This window comes from Bos indicus x Bos taurus, chromosome 23 (genome assembly GCF_003369695.1).
Source record: "Bos indicus x Bos taurus breed Angus x Brahman F1 hybrid chromosome 23, Bos_hybrid_MaternalHap_v2.0, whole genome shotgun sequence".
Classification (NCBI taxonomy): Eukaryota; Metazoa; Chordata; class Mammalia; order Artiodactyla; family Bovidae; genus Bos; species Bos indicus x Bos taurus.
Window position 1 is genome coordinate 33,352,436 of NC_040098.1, and position 25,151 is coordinate 33,377,586.

General features: G+C 38.3%; 1 protein-coding gene across 7 annotated transcripts in view; it reads right to left on the reverse strand.

Moving 5' to 3' along the window:
- Positions 1 to 25,151, reverse strand: part of CARMIL1 (capping protein regulator and myosin 1 linker 1) — a 308,279-nt gene that overhangs the window by 46,606 nt on the left and 236,522 nt on the right. For all 7 annotated transcript variants that reach the window (XM_027524071.1, XM_027524067.1, XM_027524073.1 and 4 more), the window contains 5 exons: positions 15,553 to 15,681; positions 14,537 to 14,668; positions 6,632 to 6,807; positions 3,025 to 3,112; positions 68 to 217 (listed from right to left, as the gene is read on the reverse strand). In XM_027524071.1, the coding sequence (XP_027379872.1) occupies positions 68 to 217; positions 3,025 to 3,112; positions 6,632 to 6,807; positions 14,537 to 14,668; positions 15,553 to 15,681 (675 nt within the window). The remainder of the gene's footprint in view (positions 1 to 67; positions 218 to 3,024; positions 3,113 to 6,631; positions 6,808 to 14,536; positions 14,669 to 15,552; positions 15,682 to 25,151) is intronic.

The following is a 25,151-nucleotide window of genomic DNA, read 5'->3' on the forward strand; positions in this document are numbered from 1 at the left end:
TTTTTTTTTAAAGACAGTAGCAAATCCAGTGAAGCAGATAATGGTGTGGCCAAAGGCTGTGTCTTACCATACAGGTATCTAGATCTTCCAAACGCTCTATCTCCGTGAGCTCCTCCACCGTGATGATGGAGCGTTTAACCGGCTTCTCCTCAGCAAGCTCCATCTCCAAGGAATCTTGCTGAAGAAGGGTCTTGCCACGTCTGCTGAAATGGTCAGCCTAGAGAGTCAAGACAACCAACTGAATTCCAGCAGATACCTTCCATAAGAGGGCGCTGTGAAGAATAATGTCTACACCTGGTTAATGGCAACTCGATAAATTCATGCTGAAGTTAAGTTATCTCTTTTATCCTCTTTCTTTGGAAGGTGGAGTATTTTAAACAAGAAATGACAAAACCTCCTTCCAAACATCTTTTGAGACTTTACTTGAAAGGTAATTCATATATCTTTGCCATGTTCATGTAGATATGCACCAAGTAGGCACATATTTTTGTTTTCCAAAAGATATACTACGAACAGTTTGCAGGAGACTGGTGTGATTTTTTTCAACTTTCAATCTTCAATACAATCATAAAATTATATCCATCAGGAGGCCCTCCAGCCTTCTGTATAGAGAAGCTACCTTTATTTATATAATGTTACTAGCATACAGAAGATTCAGTTCTAGTCAATTTGCTCTTATGATAAGCATAAAGTAAATTAAAAAGTGAAGCACAATATTGTTGCCATCAACATTACTGGTGGAAATATAAGAAAAATTTAAACCAGAAAAATAACTTACACTGGGAAAATGAGACCACTTAGGATAAAAGAAAGTAGGAAGTGTTCTTTTCATTTTTATTCCATATTTCCTTGGAAAGAATTTCTATGTTTCGTGCTCAAAAGTACATAATGAGGAGAAATAAAATGATTCCAACCTCTCTTATTATAAAAGGACCAAAAGGAAAGAAACTGCTAACAAACTTTTAAGTATTACTAGCTTTCTTTGTTTTCATGTAATAATTATTATATTTTATGTGACATTAATTACCAACGCTATGCTTTAGATAAACCTAAAAAAGTGGTCAGAGATGAAACAAACTGGGCTGAAATTAATAAGCTCTGGTGCTGAGCTGATTCATCACCAGGAGCTCTGCAAAGATGAGAACCAGCTGACAATTCCATGGAACCTTTGGGAACATTTCTAAACTTAAAGTTGGAGAAAACAGTGTTATTGGACTGTCTTTGAAAGTAGTGTTTCATCTTGAAGTTACTATTTCTTTCACTTAGCAGTTAAGCTGTGGTCTTACTATCCAAATCAACAGTAAGAAATTCAAAACAAAAGTGCATTCACACAATTCTTTTTTGCTTATGAAAAGAAAATGCCAATACTCTGAGTTACCAACTTCTTCAAAGGACAAAAGCAAAAACAGTGAAAAAAGTTCAAATTTTCAGTGTAGTTCTCATGTGCAGCCACGCTGATACATCTAGTATTTACGTCTTGAAGTATGCATTTTGAGGCCATCCCTAGAGCTATGGTTATCAACAAGCTATTTCTGTAAAGGATGCTTTATTGATTTTGTTTCTGCTTATTAAAAAAAAGTTTGAATTGTGATCTCTTGACAAGGTTATAGCTCTTTATCATGCCATGAACTACAAACTAGAGCTTCTTAAAATCTCTGGGTGATGAATCAGTTTTAAACTTCCAATTTGCCATAAGCCAATATATTGAAAAAAATTGATTAAAAAAACATTTGATAATAAAAATTTTTAAATAATATGTGTTTGTATATTATTGTCACATCAAATTGCTCTAGAAGTTTCTTCACACTTCCTCTTAGTTTCTGAACTTACCTTGTTATGGACTAGTAACCCTTCATTAGCAGGCCAGCTCCAGTCCATAGGCAATACTTTGAATAGCTAGAGATGTCTATCTTATCTTTTAGATCTTAGAGAAGAGTCGTATATTCTTCTCAAATGAATTTTTCAAAATACTCCTTTTGTCTGCCTCCTCCTCAGAAGCTGTTGCTGCTCCTGTTATTTCCAGTGTTCTCCACCATCACTCACTCAACAATTCATTGCCATAAAACTGAGTATCTTCAGCCTACACAATTAACTTGAAATTTTTCTCTGGAGAAAACACTGTCATAACTTATTTGGGAGATTTCTACTGCATCATAACGCTAGTATTTTTGAGACACAAAACATAGCCAGTTATAAAACCTTCATCTGTGCCTCAGAGTTTGAGAAGCATGAAGTTTCTGATACATTTTTCATATGCACTGACACCGGAAATACTTCTACTGAGTTTCTACCTTGATGTGGAACCAGTCTGTAAATGAAGAAAATTTTATTTTTTCACCTTGGTTATATCCAAAGGCCTAGACACTCGATGGTTATCATTCACTAGAATATGTCCATTTAATTCTTTCACTCTTTGGACAATTCATTTCTGCCATGTTTTTAAGAATATTCTGTTATCAAATAATCATATCAGAAAACAAAAAGCACAGATAAATACATAGGTGAGCCCTGAACAACATGGGTTTGACACATGCGGGCCTACTTACGTGAGAATTTTTTTCAGTAAGAAATAGTGTAATACTATACAATCCGGGTTGGTGGACTCCTCAGATGTGGAGAGTCAACTATAAGTTATACATGGATTTTTGACTACAAGGAGGGTCTCTGCCCCTAGCTCCCAGTGTTGTTCAAGGGTCAACTATAATCTTTAAAATGAAGCTCTCAGTTTTAGACTTCAGTCCCAACATCATCTCCCATCAAATTTTTGACCTGTGTTTATTATACATGAACAACAATTCTGGATATTATCACTTCTGCTTTGCCCTGCCATTCCCTCTGGAGAAATTCTAACATGCTCTAGAACAGCTGGAAACAATGAAGAAGAAGAAGGAAAACTAGGATTTTAACCCATAAAGCTACAAAGAAATAAAATGTAGAAAATCAACCACATTCCCACGCTGGAGGCTGCCCTGCATCACCACAGAATGAACCAGGCTGTCCCGTACAAATGACCACAGCACTCACCAATTTGTGATGGCAGTGTGAAAGTGCATCCAGAATTTCATCCACGATTCGATCAGACAGGAAGGAGGCTACTGTCAACTTCACCTCACTATGTGAAAATCAAAAGCACAGAGTGGCATTTTAATTTGTGCAAGAGGGAAAAAGTCACCACCCTTGATGCTATGTTGATAAGGTCAAGTGTGATTCTGTTTTTATCTTTGAAAATAGCATATAAGAATGTGCGAACAGGGCTAAGGATTTCCAAAAATCAGCCTTAAACACTGCCATAAACACACAGGTAATAGACTTTCTTTACCAATGTCAACCTGCCTCTGCAGTTTCAAAATTCGAGATTTAATGGTAGGAATGAAAAACATCTGGATAAAGACAAACTTAATGGAAACCATATGTACCATGTAGCGAGAACAATTCATCCATTGACATAAATGAAAACAAACTTGGGCTGGAGTAAATTAAGAAAATATAGTCTGGTTGTGAAGCTTTGGTTATTTCTTTTATATGTATATCCCTCGCCTTTTAAACAATTTTTTAACCAATCAAATGGTACCTTATTGAAATGCTCTGACTTGCCACTGTACTTTGAATAGTTACAAATTCACTGTTCGCTTGCCTTTTATGAACAGAAGTTATCAAAATGTTTAGTTTTAGTGCCTCTTGCCTAACCTTAAAAGGAAGCCCAGACAGGAAGTAGCAGCTTGTAGTTTTTACTAATAAATAACTCAGCCACTGAGGTTTCCATCCGAGGGCTGGCATTTTAGTTATTTGGTATTCCCAAGAATTCAACTTCCACGTGTGTCTTCAGTCTAAATAACTGGGCACACATGTACCAATATGCATAAAAGCACAAATACATTGAAAGTAAATGTGCTGGAGAGATACATACCCACGTTTCAACATTGTCACATAATTTCACTCTACTTTTGAAGTCAATAATACTAAAAATTTTTCATCAAGGAAAAGAGTTATCAAAATAAGATGATTTAATCTTAAAACTGAAATTGAAAGTATATTTGTGTAACAGGGGAAAACCTTCCTAATTGAAAGGTGATCATTTGCATTGCATGTCTCTTCAGAAACATTTCTGATGGCAGAGCAGAGGGGAAGCACCAACGTTTTGATGCTAACAGTAAAAACTGTCCTGGGCTAAAGATAAAAGAATGTTTCTTTCATTCCTGTCTCTGAACCAAGGTCTCCCTAGCTATTTGGTTTATCTAATACCCTATTATTCTCCAGAGGTGTCCACTGATAAGATTCACCCGGGTCACTTATTAAAAATACAGATAACTCGGTCCCACCCCAAACCTCCAGAAGGCCTGGGAATTCAATGTTAACAAGCACTTCCTCTGATGCTTTTAGGCATATTTGGGAATTTTGTTTCTTTCCAAGACTAGAGAGTCAGTAGTTTCTCTCTCTTTCCTACCCTCTGCCTCTCAGACTTTGGGAGGGATAATTTATTTCAAATTATAACATCAAAAAACAATTCTTAAAATGAAAACAATAGATACATGTATATGTATAACTGAATCACTTTGCTGTACACCTGAAACTAACACAGCTATTGTGTCTGACTCTTTGTGACCCCACGGACTATATAGTCCATGGAGTTCTCCAAGCCAGAATACTAGAGTGGGTAGCCATTCCCTTCTCCAGGGGATCTTCCCAACCCAGGGATAGAACCCAGGTCTCTCACATTGCAGGCGGATTCTTTACCATCTGAGCCACAAGGGAAGCCCAAGAATGCTGGAGTGGGTAGCCTATCCCTTCTCCAGCGGATCTTCCCAACCCAGAAATTGAACCGGGGTCTCCTGCATTGCAGGTGGATTCTTTGCCAACTGAGCTACCAGGAAGCCCCCTAATCAAATATACTCCAATATAAAATAAAAAATTTTAATTTAATTGTAATTGGAGGATAACTGTTTTACAATGTGGTTTAAGCTGTACAACAATGTGAATCAGCCATAATCATGCATATATCTCCTCCCTCTTGACCCTCCCTCCCACCACCCCCTAAAATAAAACTTTTTTAAAAAGCAATTATTTTTTAATGCTTCAGGACTGTTCTATTGTTTTGCTATTGGATGCTCTACTTTCTTGACTGAATTTCCAGTTTGTAAAATGTTTAAGAGGAAATGATGAACTTAGTCTGCATGTGCATATTTTCATCTTATCAGTACTCAGCATAAAGCATTATAAAAAGCCAAGTAAGGAGTTGGTGGGCATACATCTGATTTATTGAAGTGAGGAGTTCTGTACTGCTATTCAACTTTTAGAATTTGCCCATTTTTCAAGGGAAATGAGCATATTTGACAGAATCTGGTAATCCAGGAAATGCTGAATATGATCTATTGGTAGTTCAATCCACTATTATGAAAAAATGGTGGTCAACAGCTTTTTATTCTCAATATTTAAAGCGCTTCAATAAAAACTCTGAAACCAGAGGTTACAGAAATATGTAAGCATACTTGGGCTAGAGTTCATAAAATCACTAATCAATGGAGTCTATAAACCCTCTGAAAACCTTAATTTCTCAAGTCGTTCCAACTGTCTTACAATTCAGTTGAATAGGCATTAGGGTCTTTGTTTAAAAGACACACACACACACACCCCCCCCACAGCTGCATCTTAGCCCTGAGACTGTCTAGTTACTGCGGAATTCCAAAACCCTCCAAGTTCTACAGTCTAGCTTTAAGGTTATCAGCCTTCGACATCTACTTTGTGATGATATATTTTTTTTTGAATATTTTGGTTTTAACTCTCATTTTTCTTGCCAGCTGTCATTGAGCTATATTACATATCACCACCACTCTCAATTCTCCAGGTAGAAGCTGTTATTTTTGCTATATCTAATTATTCTTATCAAGATTTGGACGTGATTAAAATGGGAAATTTTAAATGCTTCTGAATGTATTCACATTCTGATTTTCCAACTAGAAAATATAATGAGAATTACCTGAGCTGTATAATGTAATACTGGTGGTCATCTCAGAGTTCTTATGTAAAAATCCAGGAAAGTTTGCTAGCAACCAACACCTTCTAAATATTTATACCTTTTATCAATTTTATCAATTGATATCAAATTTTATCAAGCAGGAATCTATGTAAACACTCCAGAGCACCATTAGCACATGCACAGTATCACAGACCCACCAAAAGAAAACATGGTGACGTCACGGTGGGCCTCTTTGCCTATTTATGGGCTGTGCATGGTTCATAATATTATGGTTCATAATATTATGGTGGTAGAAAGCAAACCAATCTCTGTCTTCAAAAGTTAGATTTATCAAGGTGAAAGATAAGCTTCAGGAGTAGGAAAAAAAAAAAAAAAAGGCTTACAAACATGCACCCCTCTCTTAAAAAAATAAAACTCTTAAAAAAGGGTAGACAACTTTCTATTCCTCAGTAAGGCAGGCATAGCTGCAGTCACCTAATTTTGGAAATGTATTAAACCTCACATTTATGCACGGCTATCTCTATATACAGTCACTGCCTCTTAGACACGCCTACATACATTCTGTATGAATAAAGCCAACAATGACACCCTTCACAGCTGCCTCAATGGCATTCACAAACACTGCAGCGCCTCGGTTTATGAACATTACAAACCTACCTAATTTTGTTAAGGATATCAATTCCAGACTGCTCCAACAGGACATTTTTAACAAAGGTACGTGGGATGGAAATCTTTTCAGTGCTGGCATGAATCAAGTCTTGTCGAATGTGGGCTTTTCTCATCACATTGGGGCAGAGATTCTCGGCAGCATCAACCATGGACTCAAGCAACGCCTGCAATGCAGCATAAAGCGGAGAGAGAGAGAGATGAGGACACAGACCCGGAGGCGCCTGCCGTAAAACTGAAAGGTGGCTATATATGACGCCGAGTTCTCGGAGGGCAGGGACACAACAGAGTCCCAGGGTGAGACGGGATTCAGAGCTGTCCCGGGATGACTTGTGACTGCTGGGTGACCACTGATCTCAGGCAATCACTTTAAATCAGACACTTGGCAGATCTGCCCAGGCTTCATGCTGGCATCTGAAGTGTGATAGTGTGCTGGCTTTACTTAAAGCAGAGGCATTCACAATTAAGATATAGAAAGACACGTATACACCAATTTACGCCACACCAGACTGACCTCCTGGGTATTAGCTAACAAAGTTACAGATGTCCCCGGAAAATATATCAAGTTTGAACTCCTGTGCAATTTCACAAATCAGAAACCTCAAATCAGGGTGAATCATTTAATATCTCTATCAAAAGAGCAGTAGTAGCAAACCACTCTAAATACTGCTAGTTTTCCTCTTTTAAAAGAAAAGCTTCAGTGTTCGGTAAAATTATAATTGCTATAACATCAAAAAATGAATAATAATAAAAATATTCATGAACACTTTATAAACATTAGTAATTATTACACTTAAAAACCTACTTAAATACCACTTCAGAGTTTTTAAAATGTTTCTGCACATTTTATCCTTCCAACATCTGTGAAGATGGGCAGAGAAGCTATTCATGTGATCACCATTTTATAGCTGAAGAATGTGAGCTAAGGGAAATGAAACGATTTGCTTGAGATGGATAAAATGGCTGTTAAGTATGGAAAGGGCATGTGAGTTAGCGTCAGTCCTAAATTTGAATCCTAGCTGAGTGACACTGGACTAAGCTACTGATTTCTCAGTTTTACTTTACTCAACTATAAAATGGCAAAGAAAAAAGTTCTTGTCTCATAGGAGTTTTGAAGATTAAATGATATTACATATGTAAAGGGATCAGTATCATGTCTAGCATACAACAGAGGGTCAGTGTATCACAGATAATGCTATTAATCTGTTTTCAGAGATGCTAATCTTCATGATGAGATCTTGATTTTGAAAGTTAAGCTTGATCCCATTACTATTCCAGTATGAATGGGACTAATGGAGCATCATTATAGAAATCCCAGTCTCTCTGCTCATACATTCACATGCAGAGCATAATCCCAACAGTAAAATCTCTCATGACACCATACGACGAGCAGGAGAGCAGCAGGATGTTTATAGAGATCTTGTGAAAAGCAGGAGAGGAGAGGTGGGAGGCAGTCACTTGAGAAATTTCCAAAAGCCACTTGTATGCTGACAGTGCTCTGTCCCTGTTACAACTCTGACTAATCACTGACTTAGTACATTATTCCAAGACAGCTACAAGTGATGCCAAATGAGTCAGTTTAAGACAAATCATTTTCATCGTTGGCATTAAAATTAATACATTCTGTTCCAGATGGAATCCTGCACTCCTGATAAGAACAACCACTCGTATCAATGTGCTGTTTGCCTTCTATCATGTTCATTAACACAACCATGACTCTCTGAAAGGTCCCCCCGCATGATGATGCTATTTGGTTGGAATGAACTCCAGAGAAGAAGCCTGGCTTCCAATGCAGATCTTAACATGAAATTTCTATGGAATATTGAGGGAGTAGCATTAAGTGAATAATCTTTGTTGATCTCTGCTTTCTCACCTACAAAATTATTTTCTAAGGTCTCTTTCTGCCCTACAAATCAACCGTCACATAATCGACCCTACAGAGAGGAATTTCATCTTGTCCTGGGCGTCCAGTTCGACAGATACTTTGCAGTTAGTTCCCTACCACCACCTCTAGTCCCACATTGGCCAACAATATAATATAGCACTTTATGCTCTACAAAGTAATTTCATCCACGATTTCCTTTGATCCATATAATAATCCTGTGGGGGGGCAGATTTTAGCAAACTCATTTTATAGATAAGAAAATCAGGGTTCGGAGGAGACTTGCTCAAGGAACAAGTGATGTGGGGACTCAAGCCTTTTGTCTTCTACTCTTGTTTCCTCCTCCAACCACCCTTTCCCAATGCCCTGCCCACTACCCACAGGAGTGTCCCTTCTTCTCTCTTCGTTACCTACAATTTTCATCCCCTGCTCCCTTGAGTCAATGGTACCTAAAGGCAGGCATGGTGGACTTTCTGGTGACAAGCTAGTAGAAAGGGGAGAAAGAGGGACTTCCCTAGTAGTGCAGTGATTAAGAATCTGCCTTGTACTGCAGGAGACCTGGGTTCAATCCCTGGTCAGGGAACTAAGATACCACATGCCACAGAGCAACTAAGCCCAGGTGCCACAACTAGAGAGCCACGAGCTGCAACTACTACAGTCCACATGCTCTGGAGCCCACAGGTGCAGCAAGTGAGCCCGAGTGCCACAACTAGAGAGTCTGTGCACCGCAGTGCAAGATCCTGCCTGACCCAAACATCTCGTGTGCTGCAGTTAAGACCCAACACAGCCAAATAAATAAACAGAAAGCTTTAAAAAGAGGCGAGAGGGGAGAATCACAGGATAAATTTGTAATGCAGCCACTGACCACTTCTTTGCGTCCAACCCCCAGCTTAGGTGCTTAAACAGCATCTCCTTTCAAGTCCTGTGGCCTTCTGCACACCAAATTGTATTCTTCAATATCCATGGCTTTACCTTTTCTTTCCTCGTGGAAATCTAATGCAGGCTTATGTTAAATTTTCTCACTTTCTCCACATTTCTTAACTTTTCTTACATATTCTCTATTTTGTTAGTCAATGTGTACTCCCTTCAGACAACTTGAATGAGCACACCCTGCATTTGAAATGCAGCCATAAGATTTTATTTTGCCAGTATCTTCCCAAGGGTCTATATTTCTTAACTGTGAAAACAATTAATGGTATTTAGAAATCCTCTAGAATATCTGTAAAATAAACTGGGTTAATATCCTTTACATGGCAGTTACACTCAATATTCTTGCAGTGAGCAAAGGACTAGCTGTCATTCGTTACAAGCAAATACAACTTCCACACTGAAGTGCTCTAGAATCTGTTTCTTTTGCATTGGAAAATATAAAATGTAGGAAAAGAAGAAAACTCAGAGAACTCTCCCAGCAAACTGAGTTAGTACTTGCCAAAATGCAACCTACGCCCCTCAGGCCTCATTTCCTCAGTAAACCTGATATTTACCAGGGAAGTATTTCACAGTTGAAACCCTGGGGGAAATGAAGAATTTTCAAGGCCAAAACAAGCATTCTAAAAGTTAAGTCCAGAAGGGAAAAATAAGTTTCCTTATGTTAAAACGTTCAGATCCTATTTATTCACCTAAGATTACTCTGGGAATAAATGTTAGGATCAAAAACAAGGGGTGGGGGGCAGGAGGAGAGCTGTCATTTAAAAATACCTAAAAGAGACCAGTTCAGAGAAAATACCACCTCTTTTCAAAGGAGGACTTTCTCCCCACTTCCTGCCTTTTTTCTCCTCCAGGAAGTTTGCTAAGAAAGTTGGCTCTTCCGGTAGTTTCTTTGGCTTTTCTGAACTACTATTTTTTTCTGAAAGATGGCTCAAAGAGCTATTTGAAATTATTCTCATTTAGAATTCAGAATGTGTACCACTGGCCACGATACAGGGCTTCCCTGCTGGCTCAGATGGTAAAGAATCTGCTGCAATGTGGGAGACCCAGCTTGGATCCCTGGGTTGGGAAGCCTTGGAGAAGACACAGGATGAGCGAATATTAAGGATAAAATCTCCCTAATTATGTTGACACCAAAACAGTCTTGCACAAGGAAGCTCGGTGCCAACGAGCTTAGAGCAAACAGCTAGTAGCAAACCCAGGCCACAAATCCAGGCCTGCTAGTCCCTTTTTTTTTTAATTCACTATAGTAAAAACATACTTTTACAAAATAATCCATTCACTTTAGCTTTTGACAGTATAACATTTTACTCAATTTCAGAAACAGAGGAAGGATTCTTTTTTTAAGCAAGTAAAATATTGTACTACTAGTGAAATAAATAAGAATATAGTTATTTAAGAAACTGAACATTGATTGTAGTAAAAATGCATTTTTCCCTACATAGTTTTAAGAAAATCAAGGTGCTAGAAAGCTTTATCAATAGACAAATGGGGATTATTTATTTGTAACATGATGCTCACTTGTCAGGTAAACTGAAAGAAAAAAAAAGAAAATCCCTGCCTACAGTCTGCTGAAAGTATCAAAAATTGAATGTGAACTCAGTGAAGAGGAAATTAATGAGTAACATTTAATTAAGATGCTGTGATGAGGATTTGCTTCCATTCATGCCCGAAGTCCCTGAAGGGAAGGGAACTTGCAACTCAAAACGACTGAAAGTAAAGAAAACAAGGGAGTGGGGAATAGAAAAAGCAGGGCATTTGGGAGCCTGGACCTCAGGGATAGTTGAGAATGAGAAAAGCAGGCAATGCCACATGCAAATAAGGAAGCTGTGACGAGCGGAGAGCACTGGTGACCATGACAAGGGGTCAGAAAGGTCAGCCTCAAGAAATGTGGGGAATGTCTATTTACAGAAAAATATTTTGAGTCTAAAAAATGTTATTATTTCAGGCTTTTAAAAATTCAAATGCCTTTTAGTTTAGACCTCTGCCTTCTACTCCCTCCCAAGAATGACTGGCAAGTCAATTCCAACCATTCAGTGCACTGGGAAGGAAACGGGCCCAGGTTTCAAGGGATAACTCGTGGCTTAGACTAACTGAAACCAGTGCCCCTTAGAAGCCACTTGATGGGAAACTTCCAGTTGCCGTGATTCGTGCTGATTTAAACGCCAGCCCATTCTTAGCATGTAAGGAGTTCTTACCAGTACTTTAAAGGAAAAAATTAGGCAATAGATACAAATATGTAATTTACAAAATAAGAAATACAAATGGATAATAAAATTATTTGATGTATTACTGGTTATTAAAGAAATCCAAAGGACAAAATGATATTTTTTACCCCATTACCCTAACAAATATTAAAAGGTTAACACACTTAGTAGTGGTGACATGTGACAAAACAAGCAGTTGGGTGCACTAGTGGAGAACAGTTTGTGAATATACACAGATGTATAAAACGTGTGTACCATTTGACCTAGGAATGGATCAACGGTATGAATCTATTCTAATAGGATTAATCAGAAATTAGAAAATAAATTACGCTGGCCACGAGATAATAGAAAATATATATTAGTCTCTACCCCCAGTTCCTGGCACAGAGCTCCTGAAACTCTAGTAATTTCCTAAGTGATAAGAACACTAGGAGATAAAAACTATCACACTAGTGATAAGAACACTAACAATATTTTGTTCGAATATTTGCACTCTGATCCTGGCTCCTGACACCACTGGAATTCCCTGGGTGGTGGGATGTCTTTGTTCTATTGGGGTAACTCTGGGTAGCTCCTGGATGAGGACTGGTTACTGGAAAGACCAAGTTATGATTAGAAGCTTGGAATTTTCAGTCCCACCAGGGCTAAAAATGGAGTTAATGACAGACCATGTCTGCATGATGAAACTTCCCTAAGAGTATGGGTTCAGAGCTTCTGTGTTGGTGAACACGTGGAGGTGCTGGGAGAGTGGTGTGCCCCAAGACAGCACGAAAACCCTAAGTCCCTTCCTACACACCTTACCCTGAGCATTTCTTCCATCTGGCTGTTCATCTATATCTTCTATCATATCCTTTAATAAACTAGTAAACATAAATAAGTGTTTCCCTGAGTTCTGGAAGCCACTCTAGCAAGTTAATGGACCTAGAGGTGAGGTTACAAGGACCTCGGATTTATCACCGATTGGTCAGGAGTTCAGTGACAACCTGGACTCCCAGTTGGCATCTGAAGTGGGGCGGGGGCAGTCTTGAGGGTCTGAGCCCTTAAGCAGTGGGATCTCTAGGTAGATAGTGTCTGAATGGAGTTAAACAGTAGGACACCCGGCTGGATTGGGGAAAACACCCACGCATCTGGTGACCAGAGGTGTCAAATGTGAGGGGTTCTGCGTGAAGGGAAAGACACAGAGGAGGTTTGCCGCTTTCCCAGGGCACTGATACGTCTCTGCAATGAGACACCATACAGCCACTAAAATGATGAGTACTCACCAATCTAGAAGTGTCTTCCTGATATTGTGCCAAATATAAATAAAGTATGTGTAGTATGATCACATATATGTAAAATTGTACAGACACAGAATGTTTGGAAAGTCACCAAAATATTAAGAATAATGCTATCTCTGGGATTTCAAGTGATTTTTATTCTTTAAATATTTCACAATGAGTAGTTTCATTTTTTACAGTCAGAATTAACTAAGCAACAGAGATGACTTTATTTTAAATGTGTAAGAAAGTAACCTTTTAACATATCTGATCCTTCATGGAGGATAAAATGAGTGCTGTTAGGTAACAACTGACCTTGCCATTTCCTTCTCCAATGCATGAAAGTGAAAAGTGAAAGTGAAGTCGCTCAGTTGTGTCTGACCGTCAGCGACCCCATGGACTGCAGCCCACCAGGCTACTCCAGAAAATCCCATGGATGGAGGAGCCTGATGGGCTGCAGTCCATGGGGTCGCTGAGGGTCAGTCACGACTGAGCAACTTCACTTTCACTTTTCACTTTCATGCATTGGAGAAGGAAATGGCAACCCACTCCAGTGTTCTTGCCTGGAGAATCCCAGGGACGGGGGAGCCTGGTGGGCTGCCGTCTATGGGGTCGCACAGAGTCGGACACGACTGAAGTGACTTAGCAGCAGCAGACCTGCTAGAACTCTGTACCATCCAACCAGTTGTTTTTCTACCCCTTTGTCTTTGCTCAGAATGTATTCACAATAACCACCATCAAAGAAAATAAAAAGAACACTCAAGAGTCTCTCTGCATTATGCGCACAGAAAGACAGTGACTTAAATGCCTAAGTAATCCACAACATTCTGTGCTAATTTAATTTATAATAGAGTAATTAGCATGTTGCAAAGTTATGATTAAGTTGCATATCAAATCCGAGTTATAGAAATTGTGTTCTCAGAAGAAAATGGACCAAATAAACACAGAAATTTAGACAAGGTCTTTATATGGCATCCTTGAACAGGCAGGCTGGAAATGATGAAACTTTTTGAAAATGAAATGTTGCCGCTCTAGGTGTTTCTTGAAGTTCCCTTAAGACACTGGCCTTACATTACTCTCTCCACTTAAATTTCAGAGGCTGTTTTTTCAGTCTCTGAGCCTCTAGACAAGTCTCTGCTACTTCCGGTGCCTTGTTATTCATTCTAAATCCCTTTCCTAATCTTTCAAGCAGCTCTTTGCAAAGACTATTATCTAGTTACCTAGTGGTAACCTTTCCATACAAGCAGCAATTTGGTGCTATAAGCATAGCACCTGTCATCTCTCCCAGTCTCTAAATCAAACGTAACAACAGAAGATATTTTTTTCATGAATCAGACTTATCTTTCTAAGCAGAAATCAATCATTCTCCCATCAGTGGCAACCTGTCATATGTGAAATACAGTCAGAGATTTACCATCAAAAACAAAATTGAATGTGATAGGTTTTACTTGATCTTATTATGCAAAAAAGTTATTCCAAAAATTATAAATGAAGGTGGAAAAGACACAGTATTCAACTTCACTACACATACATCTATAAAATATAGAGTAGCACGGTACAAAATGCTATCATGCACACTTAAGGCACAAAAATGTCACTTTCCAAAATAACAGAAACCACAAACCTTGAGTTGTTCATCAACAACTCTTGTAACTTCTCCGGCCATTGATTCCAGGGTCTCCTGAATTGGACTGGATAACAAACCACTGGCTCCCGCCCAAGATACACTACCAACATGGTATAAATTTGGTAACAGCTGTAAGAAAAATAAAAGTAACATCTCCATAATTAAATAATGATTTAAATAAGCACCAAAGTCATTGCAGAGTTAGTAAAAAGGGTGAAGAAATATTAGGGATAATCTAAGATAGTCTTGATGTAAGACCCTTTACACAGATCGGAACAGGTCCAGCTTTGAGAGCAAAGGAATAGTACCCTACCTGTTTGTGCCTTAATGTCTTCATCTGGGGTGTGAGAGCATCTGACTAATCCATAGTTTTCTTCCTACTCATAAAATTCAATGATTGTGTGGTTCAAATAGAAGAGCCTGGACCAGATCCCAGGCTTTCTGATTCCCAGTTAGTCCTTTCTCTATGAAGTCACAGTTGGGGAAAAAATTCTAAGTTGAAAGAAGCTTCCTTCTACAAGTGACAGAAGGGAGTGTCATGCTATCAGCTTGGCAGTATACCGCCAAGGAGCTGTTACTCATTGAAACTCCTGCCACCTTTCTGAGGTTACGCAGGACTTGATTACACCGTTTGTGAGTCACAGCACCCCCTGCTGTAAATTCTATACAGCCGGCCATCTGTATCAGAGGCTGTGGAACCCCTGGATACAGAGGCCCATCTGGGCTATGCCATTTTACATATAAAGGACTTGAGCAGCCACAGATTTTGGTATCTGCAAGAGGTCCTGGCAGCAATACCCTGCAGATTCCGAGGGACGAATGTATTTTGATTATTAGTAACTAGCATGGGGGTACAGAAAGGAGGCGAAGATTAACTCAGCTCACTTTGCCACTTGTTAGTAACCTTGAAACTGAGTAGAAAGGTAAAACAAGTTAGAAGTAGCTTCTAAAACTGAAGTTTAAAAGTCTTTTTCATTACAGAAGACTCTCACATAGCCAGAAGTTAAACTCACCGTTTTAGAGTTCTTGGCATCCTGCATGAGTCTTTCTGCTGATTTTAAATCTTCCTGGACAGCATCTCCCTCACAGCTTCGTAAGGAGTTGAGATGATCTTGTACTTTGACACACATTCTGTCAATCATCTGCTCCACACCATAAAAATGACAGCAAGCACCCCAGTCAGCACAGCCAATATTCAGACAGAAGGAAACACAGAATGAACAAGGATGAAAACGTCTCCTAACTGGAAGCTTTGAGAAGGCAGCTTATAGCAATTATTAATTTGTCTGTTTCTACAAGAAACCTCTGGCAACATTAACTCCGGATAAATGTGTATGGCATTGTGGTCCCCTTTCCTGCCTTAGGAAATGCAGCATGTAAAACACAACTGAATATTTCTTGATGATTCAGAATCTCATAGCTACTCAGTGACTTTTTTGCTTGATGGTAACTCTCCTTTATTAATTTTTATTGAGTACCCTCTACAAGTCAAACATGGTGTTCAGCATTGAAAAAACAGAAAAAGGAGATGTACAATTCTGAGACAGTTGAGATGATGACAAAATGATGCCCAAAGCCAGTTGGTCCCAGTATTATGGAAACATCCCTGGAAATTTAATTTTTTTAATTATTTCAATTATATCATATGATTTTCCACCATAAAAGCATAAGCTGAAGTTTGATTATATTAACATAGGCAATAATAAAGTTAATAACATCTAGTTTCTATCACTATAAGGTCCTTCTCCCAGGTTAATTACATCTGAATCACTTTCAGTTGTTTCATGGATTTAACCATAAAACCCAAAGGGAAGTGGCAGCTAAATACTGTGGACAAAAACTAGTACAGAAGGGTAAGATTATGCTCTATGATATTTGTATGCATAGAGACAAACATGAACAAAGCTAAGACATCTGAAGAAAAAGACAACTACGGTGTGGTTTTAAAAGTTTCTCCAGTATTTTGATCAAAGCTGCAGGTTGTCTATTTTTCAAAAAAAAAAAAAAAGGCAGGGGCGGGGGGGCTTCCCTGGTGGCTCAGTGGTAAAGAATCCACCTGCCAATGCAGGAGACAGGGGTTCGATCCGTGATCCGGGAAAATCTCATATGCCACAGAGCAACTAAGCCTGCTACAACTATTGAGCCTGTGCTCTAGAGCCTGGGAGCTGCAGCTACTGAAGCCCATGTCCCTCGAGTCTATGCTCCGCAAAAAGAGAAGCCACTGCAGTGAGAAGCCCATGCCCTGCAACTAGAGAGTAGCCACCACAACCAGAGGAAAGCCCATGCAGCAATGAAGATCCAGCCAGCCAAAAATAAATAAGTAAAAAAATTTTTAAGTTATATCTATCCACCAGAGACCCTATCATACCAAGAAGGGCAGATTTGGCAGAGGTGACACTCCAATAATATTCTTTTTTATTTAACTTCACACTTTTCTATTTATTTTGAATTATTTGAAATAACAACTATAGGAAGGCAAAATCAACCCTCCATCCCCAACAAATTCCACAGTAATAGAAAATTTACAACACTGCTCAGCAGGCTGATGGTCTGAGGACAGAGCTCATGTCTACTTCCTAGAGTATCACCAGTTCTCCTTTACAAAACCAGGTTCATAACATCTACCCCATCTTCTTTTCTAGTGTATAATGAAGACACTCCTGTAAAATACCACCACTCAAAGCACCTACTTTCTTGACAAAGGGTCAGTAATACTAATGCTAATGTATGAAGAACAGCTCCTATGACTGTAAAATGTATTAAGGCTACATAAGTAAACTATCTGGAACTCCTACAGGAAAAAGAAGTGACATGAATAATGTATGCCATGGAATAATTATCTTCCCTGGCCAAAATCTAAGCTTGTAGGCAGGGTTCACATTTTAACTTTATGCATTTACTTTGCCCTGTAGAGAATTAAATGTATGCTTTCAAAAATCTTCTTAATTGATATAAATTCCAACTCTTCCAACTACTGAATTGATCTGTGCTTCCTGAAGCAAAAAGGGTTATCAATAATTCATATCTCACTAAGAAGGAATATCTAATTTCGAGAGACAAAATGAACCACATTTTGGGTTCTGATACACAAAGAAGGGAACTGATACAGATCTGAGGCCACAAAAGACTAATTTGAGAGGTATGTCGATGTGGCACTATGATAAAACTAATCATCTTTAATAATCATGAGAGACCAAAGAGATTCCTGACACGTGTGCCATTAAGTACTCACTAAGGAGAGAAGGTTTAAATGAATTCAGCAAAATGATCTTTAAGTGGAACTTTCAAAGTCACGTCCAGAATAAACAAACATTTCATTCTTTGACTCAAATAAGACATAAAATCTCGAAAGTTTCCAAGATTCTTCTGAACATATACTTGCTAAAGTTTGGCAAAGCCCAACAGATCACATTCAGAGACTTTACAACTAAAGAACCAAGGCCCAGAAAAGTTAAACTATTTAAGATGACACAGAAAAATTACACAGAGTATAAATGAAAATTTTGAAAACAGGAAACAAAGGATTCAGATTCTCAGTTCATATTCAAGTCCCAACGGTACACAAATGTAGAAAAACAAAGGAGACTGCAGTCTGAAATACTGTCATCTCTTGGGCTATCCCATCAAAGACTTCAAGGTAGATGACGGCACTCGAGCTCTTCATTTTAAACTCTACTTTATCCTAGTAAAGTGTTCCATTTTTCTAAAGCAACCCAGGAAAGTTGCTAACTGCCATAATTTAAGAAGCTCACTTCCTTCCAAGGAAATGTACTCAATCATTCTTGGACTAGGTCTTCTTTAAGTCTTCATCTGTCTTCCCATGTCCTTCTACAGGTCACATATCTTCCCCCTTGAGAACACTCTGAACAGTTATAAGCTCTCTTCCATGTGACAATCTTGCTCATGTTTGAACACAGCTCTCTTTTTCATCTCTAATCTTTTTTCTTCAGGCTTAACAGTCCCAGTTTCTTTGACCATTCCAAAGTGACACCACTGTGTGATCACATCTTCCCCCATGCACACCTCTGAATTTTCTATCTAAAACCCTCACACAACATGAGGGTAAATAAAATAGACTGTAACACAGTAACAGGGCTATCATCTTTCTTACTGTACAAATTATACTTTCATTAATGTGGTGGAAATCAAAATTGGCTTCTTTGGCAACTAAATCATACAGTGTATCTTACTTGATGGTGACCACTTGAAAGTGAAAGTGAAGTCGCTCAGTCATGTCCGACTTTTTGCGACCCTGTGGACTGTAACCTACCAGGCTCCTCCGTCCATGGGATTCTCCAGGCAAGAATACTGGAGTGGGTTGCCATTTCACCACTTAGGCTTTTCCAAATATAGTGAGCTATAGAACCCAAGTGCAGAACTTAGAACCATTAGCCATAAAATGCCATCTTTGGTTGCTTGCACTTTGTCACAACTGTCCTCAGTTCCAGCAAATAGCTTACTGTGTGTGTGTTAGTCTCTCAGTTGTGTCTGACTCTTTGTGACACCATGGGGTTTTGCCTGCCAGGCTCCTCCATCCGTGTGGTTTTCCAGGCAAGAATACTGGAGTGGGTTGTCACTTCCTCCTCCAGGGATCTTCCTGACCCAGGGATCAAACCCAGGTATACTGCATTGTAGGCAGACTCTTTACTGTCTGGGCTACCAGGGAAGCAAGTAGCTTATTCAGTGGAAAATTTTATCTTCCTCCATGTCTATTTCTTTATTTGATTCAAGAGAAATAAACTCAACACCTAGCATGAATGAGACACAGTCCTAAATAAGATACACCCTTTGCCACCAAACAACATAAAAACCTGGGAGTGGAAAGAAATATTCACAATTAACCATAACAAGATATAAAGTTTGCATATGTAATATCCACAAAGACACATTTTGTTCACTATCAAAGCTCCATCTCCTCTAATAGTGCCTGCCACATCACAAATCCTTATAAGTGTTTATTCAATGAATAAATGGGTGATGAGAAGTACTAAAGGATTTCAGTCAAGGGAGAGATTACAACTAATTGGGGCTGAAGGTAGCTTTTAGACTGGGTCCTGAAACAGTTCTACAAACTGAGAAAAGAAAAGGGCATTTTAAGTAAAAGAATGAACATAAGCAATGGCACACTCAGACACTTGGGATTCCTATTTCCCAATTAGAAACAGAGGCATTTTATTATGGGACATCAGACTGGAATGTTAAGCTAAGACAAGATAGTGTAAGACTCAGGCTCAGGCTACCGAGTTCAACCACTGCATGCAAACCATAGAGCATCTATCCCCCCAGCTCCTCCCACAACTGTGAGTATCTAAAAATCCCTTAACACTCACAATGTCTAGCTTTGTATTAGCTTCCCTGATACAAAGAAAATGGGCTATAAAATGCACAAAGACACCAAAAAAACAACAACAGCAAACAAAAAAAAAAGCACAAGCAGACATGGAAGATGGATTAACTGGTTCTTGCCATGCTTGTAAAAGACACAGGAAGGAGTTAATAAAAAGCCTTAGCAAAAGGTCAGGCAGTAGAAATAGAAAGAAAAGAAAAGCTGTAAAAGACACTTTGAAGATAAATGGGCAGTGAATAGTGACTCTGAATGAACAAAGCGAATGAGGCACCCAAGAGGACTCCAGGAGTTCTAGTCTCAGTGAATGACAATGTCTCTGAGAGAAATGGTGAAATCAGCTGTTCCAAAGGATGAGTTTGGTCTTTCACCTTGCTGTCAGAGGGCCATCTGGATGGGGATGCTAAACAAACAGCTGAAAAACAGGAATTTCTGTTTACAGAAAACAGGGACTGAGGAGACAGATCAGGAGTCATCCACACGAGAGAGTTAAAATGGTAGACGTAGATTAGATAGCACTAAGTACAAAACTTTGAAAAAGGATTGCATTTGGAAGATGAAAGGAGAAAGAGTTGTGTAGAAAGGAGGACAGAGAACAACAGAACGATATTCAGAACAGCATACTACCCAGTGAACTAAGAAGTGTATCTCAAGAAAGATAAGATGGTCTATAATAATGATGGCAATTGTGATAATAAAAAATTAGCAACAAACGATGTTTACTGGTGAGGAACCAAGTACTTTGCACACATTATCCCATTTAATCATCTGAGCACCTTCTTTGGGTCATCTTTCCCATTTTTAGAGATGAAATCAAGCCTTAAAGAGGTTAGTTAGCGACTAACATCAGTTCCAACCAAGAAGGAATAGCAGAATCTGTACTTAAAACCAGGTCATCTGACTTGAGACCCCAAGTCAGACCACTACACATACAGCCTCCTTTCATCAAAAGATAAGAGGGAGAAAGGCCTCTGACTTGGTGACCAGGTCCATTGAGTCTCATCTCAGCAGACAGATAGGGACAGATGGCACATTCCAGAAGGTTGTAAAGTGAATGGGTAGCAAGAAGCCAGGAAAGCAAGTATAAAAACCTGCACATGAAAGGAAGGAAAGAGAATGTGCTGAGTAAATAGCTCTAGGCAATAAAATTGTCTTAAAAAAAAAAAGAGAAGACATAGTAGAGGCTGGCAAACTATAGGCAATTCTGAGCCTGTTTTTATAAATAAAGTTTTATTGGCTCAGCCACACTCATGTGTGCAGATACTGTCCATGGCTGCTTTCACTCTATCACAGCACAGCTGAGCAGTTGCAACAGAGACCATATGCACTGTAAAGGCTAATTACTATTTGGTTGTTTTATAGACGTTTGCTGGCTCTTGATTAAGAGCATTTATAAGATGAAAATAAGAGATCAAAAGCATAGGTACAGTGTTGAGTCTTGTGAAGGTCTTTCCCAAACAAAGACTAGAGACAAAAACAAATATATGAACTTTTATGAGACTTCAGTGTTTCATTAAAACACATTTTAATCCCTTCAGTGTCACCCGGGAATGATGACTGCCTATGTGGTTAGCAGGAGTAGTCACAGAGGGCCTATTCTTTCTGTGTTCCTATTTCTGGAAACTTCAATAAGAAGTTTCAATAAGGAGAAGATAAATCTCTCCTAAGGCGACTGAAACAATTAAAGTCTGAAAACTGCTAATCATCATGTCCTAAGAAATCCCCAAAGTGAAAAGGTGGCAATATACCTACTACATAATGCCTTGAATAATTCAGAGCGATGTCACCCCTACAGAATTAAACATCTGTATATGCCTCCTGTGTATAATTTCCTCTCGACTGAGAAGATGAAACTTACTTTTAAAAATTAGCATTAAAGGTTGCGGCAGTAATTTTTTTGGATGAGCAACAAAACCCCTGTGAATGAGGGAAAAAGTTAAAAGGATATTGAATGTTATGGTAGCTCATAAAGGAACCAAAGGCAACAGTGTAAGATTTTACCTTTCTCACTGCTTTTAATGTTAAACACTAAAACCAGGAAATAATAGTAAACCATAAAGTACTAAAAGCTAATATTAGTCCCTTATAGGAAAAAATTTAGATGTTTAAGGCATTGGTAAGGTCAAAAATAATATTTCCCTTCCCCAAACTCCCTGTTACTTCACTAATATTCATAATTAATGATTTTCTTAACAGATATTGCTATACTTTTTATATAAATAATGCATGCTTACTATAAAGCATTCAAACAAAACTGTGAAGACAATAGAACTCAACCTAATCTGAGATAACCATTATCTAAACCTGAGATAACCATTATGTACATTTTGGTGAACACTCATGAATCTCTATGTATACAAAGTCATCTATATAATTTTACCTACCTGAAAGATCATACATGACAAATTTATTATGGACACCTTTCTTTCATTCTCTTTCAAGAAAAAGGAATAACAAAAAATTAAAATGGCTCTCTATCCAAAGCAGTAGAATACATATTCTTTTCAAGAGTACATGGAACATTCTCCAGGATAGATCACAGGCTGGGCCACAAGAGAATTCTCAATATATTTAAGAAGGCTAAAATCATATCAAGCATCTTCTCTGACCACAACAGTAAGGAGACTAGAAATCAACTACAAGGGGAAAAAAAAAAAAAACTACAAAAAACCACAAACATGTGGAGGCTAAACAATATGCAACTAAACAACAAATGGAAGGCTGAAGAAGTCAAAGAGGAAATGAAAAAGAAAAACAACTGCAAACAAATGAAAATGGGAACACAATGACCCCAGATCCGTGGGACATAGCAAAAACAGTTCTAAAAGGAAGTTTATAGCCATGCAAGCCTAACCTGGGAAACAAGAACAATGTCAAGTAAATTACCTAACTTTACACATAAAAAAAGTAGAAAAAGGAGAAATAACAAAACCAAAGTTAGTGTTGGCCAACACGATATAAGGAAAGAAATCTAAAGGTCAGAACGGAAATGAATGGAATAGAGACCAAAAAAAAAAAAAAAGTAGAAAAGATTAATGAAACTAAGACCAGTTCTTTGAAAATAACTTTGTTGAAAAGATATCTTGGTGCTCTGTCTTGAAAATATCAACAAAACTGATAAATCTTTAGCCAGACTAATCAAGAAAAAAAGAAAGAGGGCTCAAATAAATAAATCAGAAATAAAGACAAGTTACAAGTAACATCACAGAAATACAAAGGGTCATGAGAGATTACAACAAATACAGGCTTCCCAAGTGAATCAGTGTAAAGAATCCAGCTGCCAATGCAGGAGACACAGGTTTGAACCTCGGGTCAGGAAGATTCCCTGGAGAAGGAAGTGGCAACCCACTTCAGTATTCTTGTCTGGGAAATTCCATGAACAGAGGAGCCTGGTGGACTATAAACCCATGGGGGTTGCAAAGAGTCAGACGTGACTTAACTAAACAACAACAAACAAATATACACAAATAAAATGGACAATAGAAGAAATAAATTTTTAGAAACATACACTCTCCAAAGACTGAATCAGTAAGAAATAAAAAATATGAACAGACCAATTACCAGTAATTAAATGAGCAGTTAAAAAAAAATCTCCCAACAAACCAAAGTCCAGGAGCAGATGGCTTCACATGTGAATTCTACCAAACACTGAGAATAGACAGACACTTATCCTTCTTAAAGTATTCCCGAGAGTTGAGGAGAAATACTTCCAAAGTCATTCTCTGAGACTAGCATTACCCTGATGCCAAAACCAAAGACACTGCGAAAATTAAAATGATATTTGTACAGGTAAGAAAATAGAATAAGCAATAAAAAGGAGTTTCAAGTAATAAAACTTTTCCTACCAGTTGGTTCCTCTCAATCTACTGAAATGAACATTTTTGAAATAAACAATTTTTAAAACCCTCTGCTTTTAAATTATTTTGGTGACCTCCATTTCAAACAGCAGATTTACATCTGTATTTTTGACTTTTGATGAATTAGAGAGGATTATCCTAAAACTAAAACTTTAGTATACTTATAAATAAAAAGTAAAACAAAAACTTTAGTATACTTATACTCATCTTTCTCCCTCTTCAACACCTTAGTTTCATTATTTTTACATTAAGATTTCCAGCATTTACATATTTTTTAGTATAATAATAATTAGGTGTTCCCTTCTTGTCTAAGTTGATATTAAAATTTTAAATCCACTAAAATCCACAGTACAGAATTATGATTATGGAATTCATAGAGGAATACATGTAATAGTATATCTTTTAATTCTGCAGCTCAAAGCAGATTGCCCCAAAGTGGCAATATTTTTAAGCTTTCTTTCAGCTTTTATAACTTCGATGATTTCATTTCTGGCACAGTTTCTTATTTATATCTCATATTGTATACTCTCTTTTCCAAAAAGATCTTAATGACCCAGATAACCATGATGGTGGTTATCATCACTTAACTAGAGCTAAACATCCTGGAATGCAAAGACAAGTGGGCCTTAGGAAGCATTACTATGAACAAAGTTAGTGGAGGTGATGGAATTCCAGTTGAGCTATTTCAATCCTAAAAGATGACGCTGTGAAAGTGCTGCATTCAATATGCCAGCAAATTTGGAAAACTCAGCAGTGGCCACAGGACTGGAAAAGGTCAGTTTTCATTCCAATCCCAAAGAAGGACAATGCCAAAGAATGCTCAAACTACTACACAACGGCACTCATCTCACACACTTGCAAAGTAGTGCTCAAAATTCTCCAAGCCAGGCTTCAACAGTACATGCACCGTGAACTTCCAGATGTTCAAGCTGGATTTAGAAAAGGCAGGGGAACCAGAAATCAAATTGCCAACATGCATTGGATCATAGAAAAAGCAAGAGAATTCCAGAAAAAACATCTACTTCTGCTTTATCGATTACGCCAAAGCCTTTGACTGTATAGATCACAACAACTGGGGAAAATTCTTCAAGAGACGGGAATACCAGACCACCTGACCTGCCTCCTGAGAAATCTGTATGCAGGTCAAGAAGCAACAGCTAGAACTGGACATGGAACAATGGACTGGTTTCAAATTGGGAAAGGAGTATGTCAAGGCTGTATATTATCACCTTGCTTATTTAACTTATATGCAGACTACATCATGCAAAATGCTGGGCTCAATGAAGCACAAGCTGGAATCAAGATTGCCGGGAGAAATATCAATAACCTCAGATACACAGATGACACCATCCTTATGGCAGAAAATGATGAGCCTCTTGATGAAAGAGGAGCATGAAACAGCTGGCTTAAA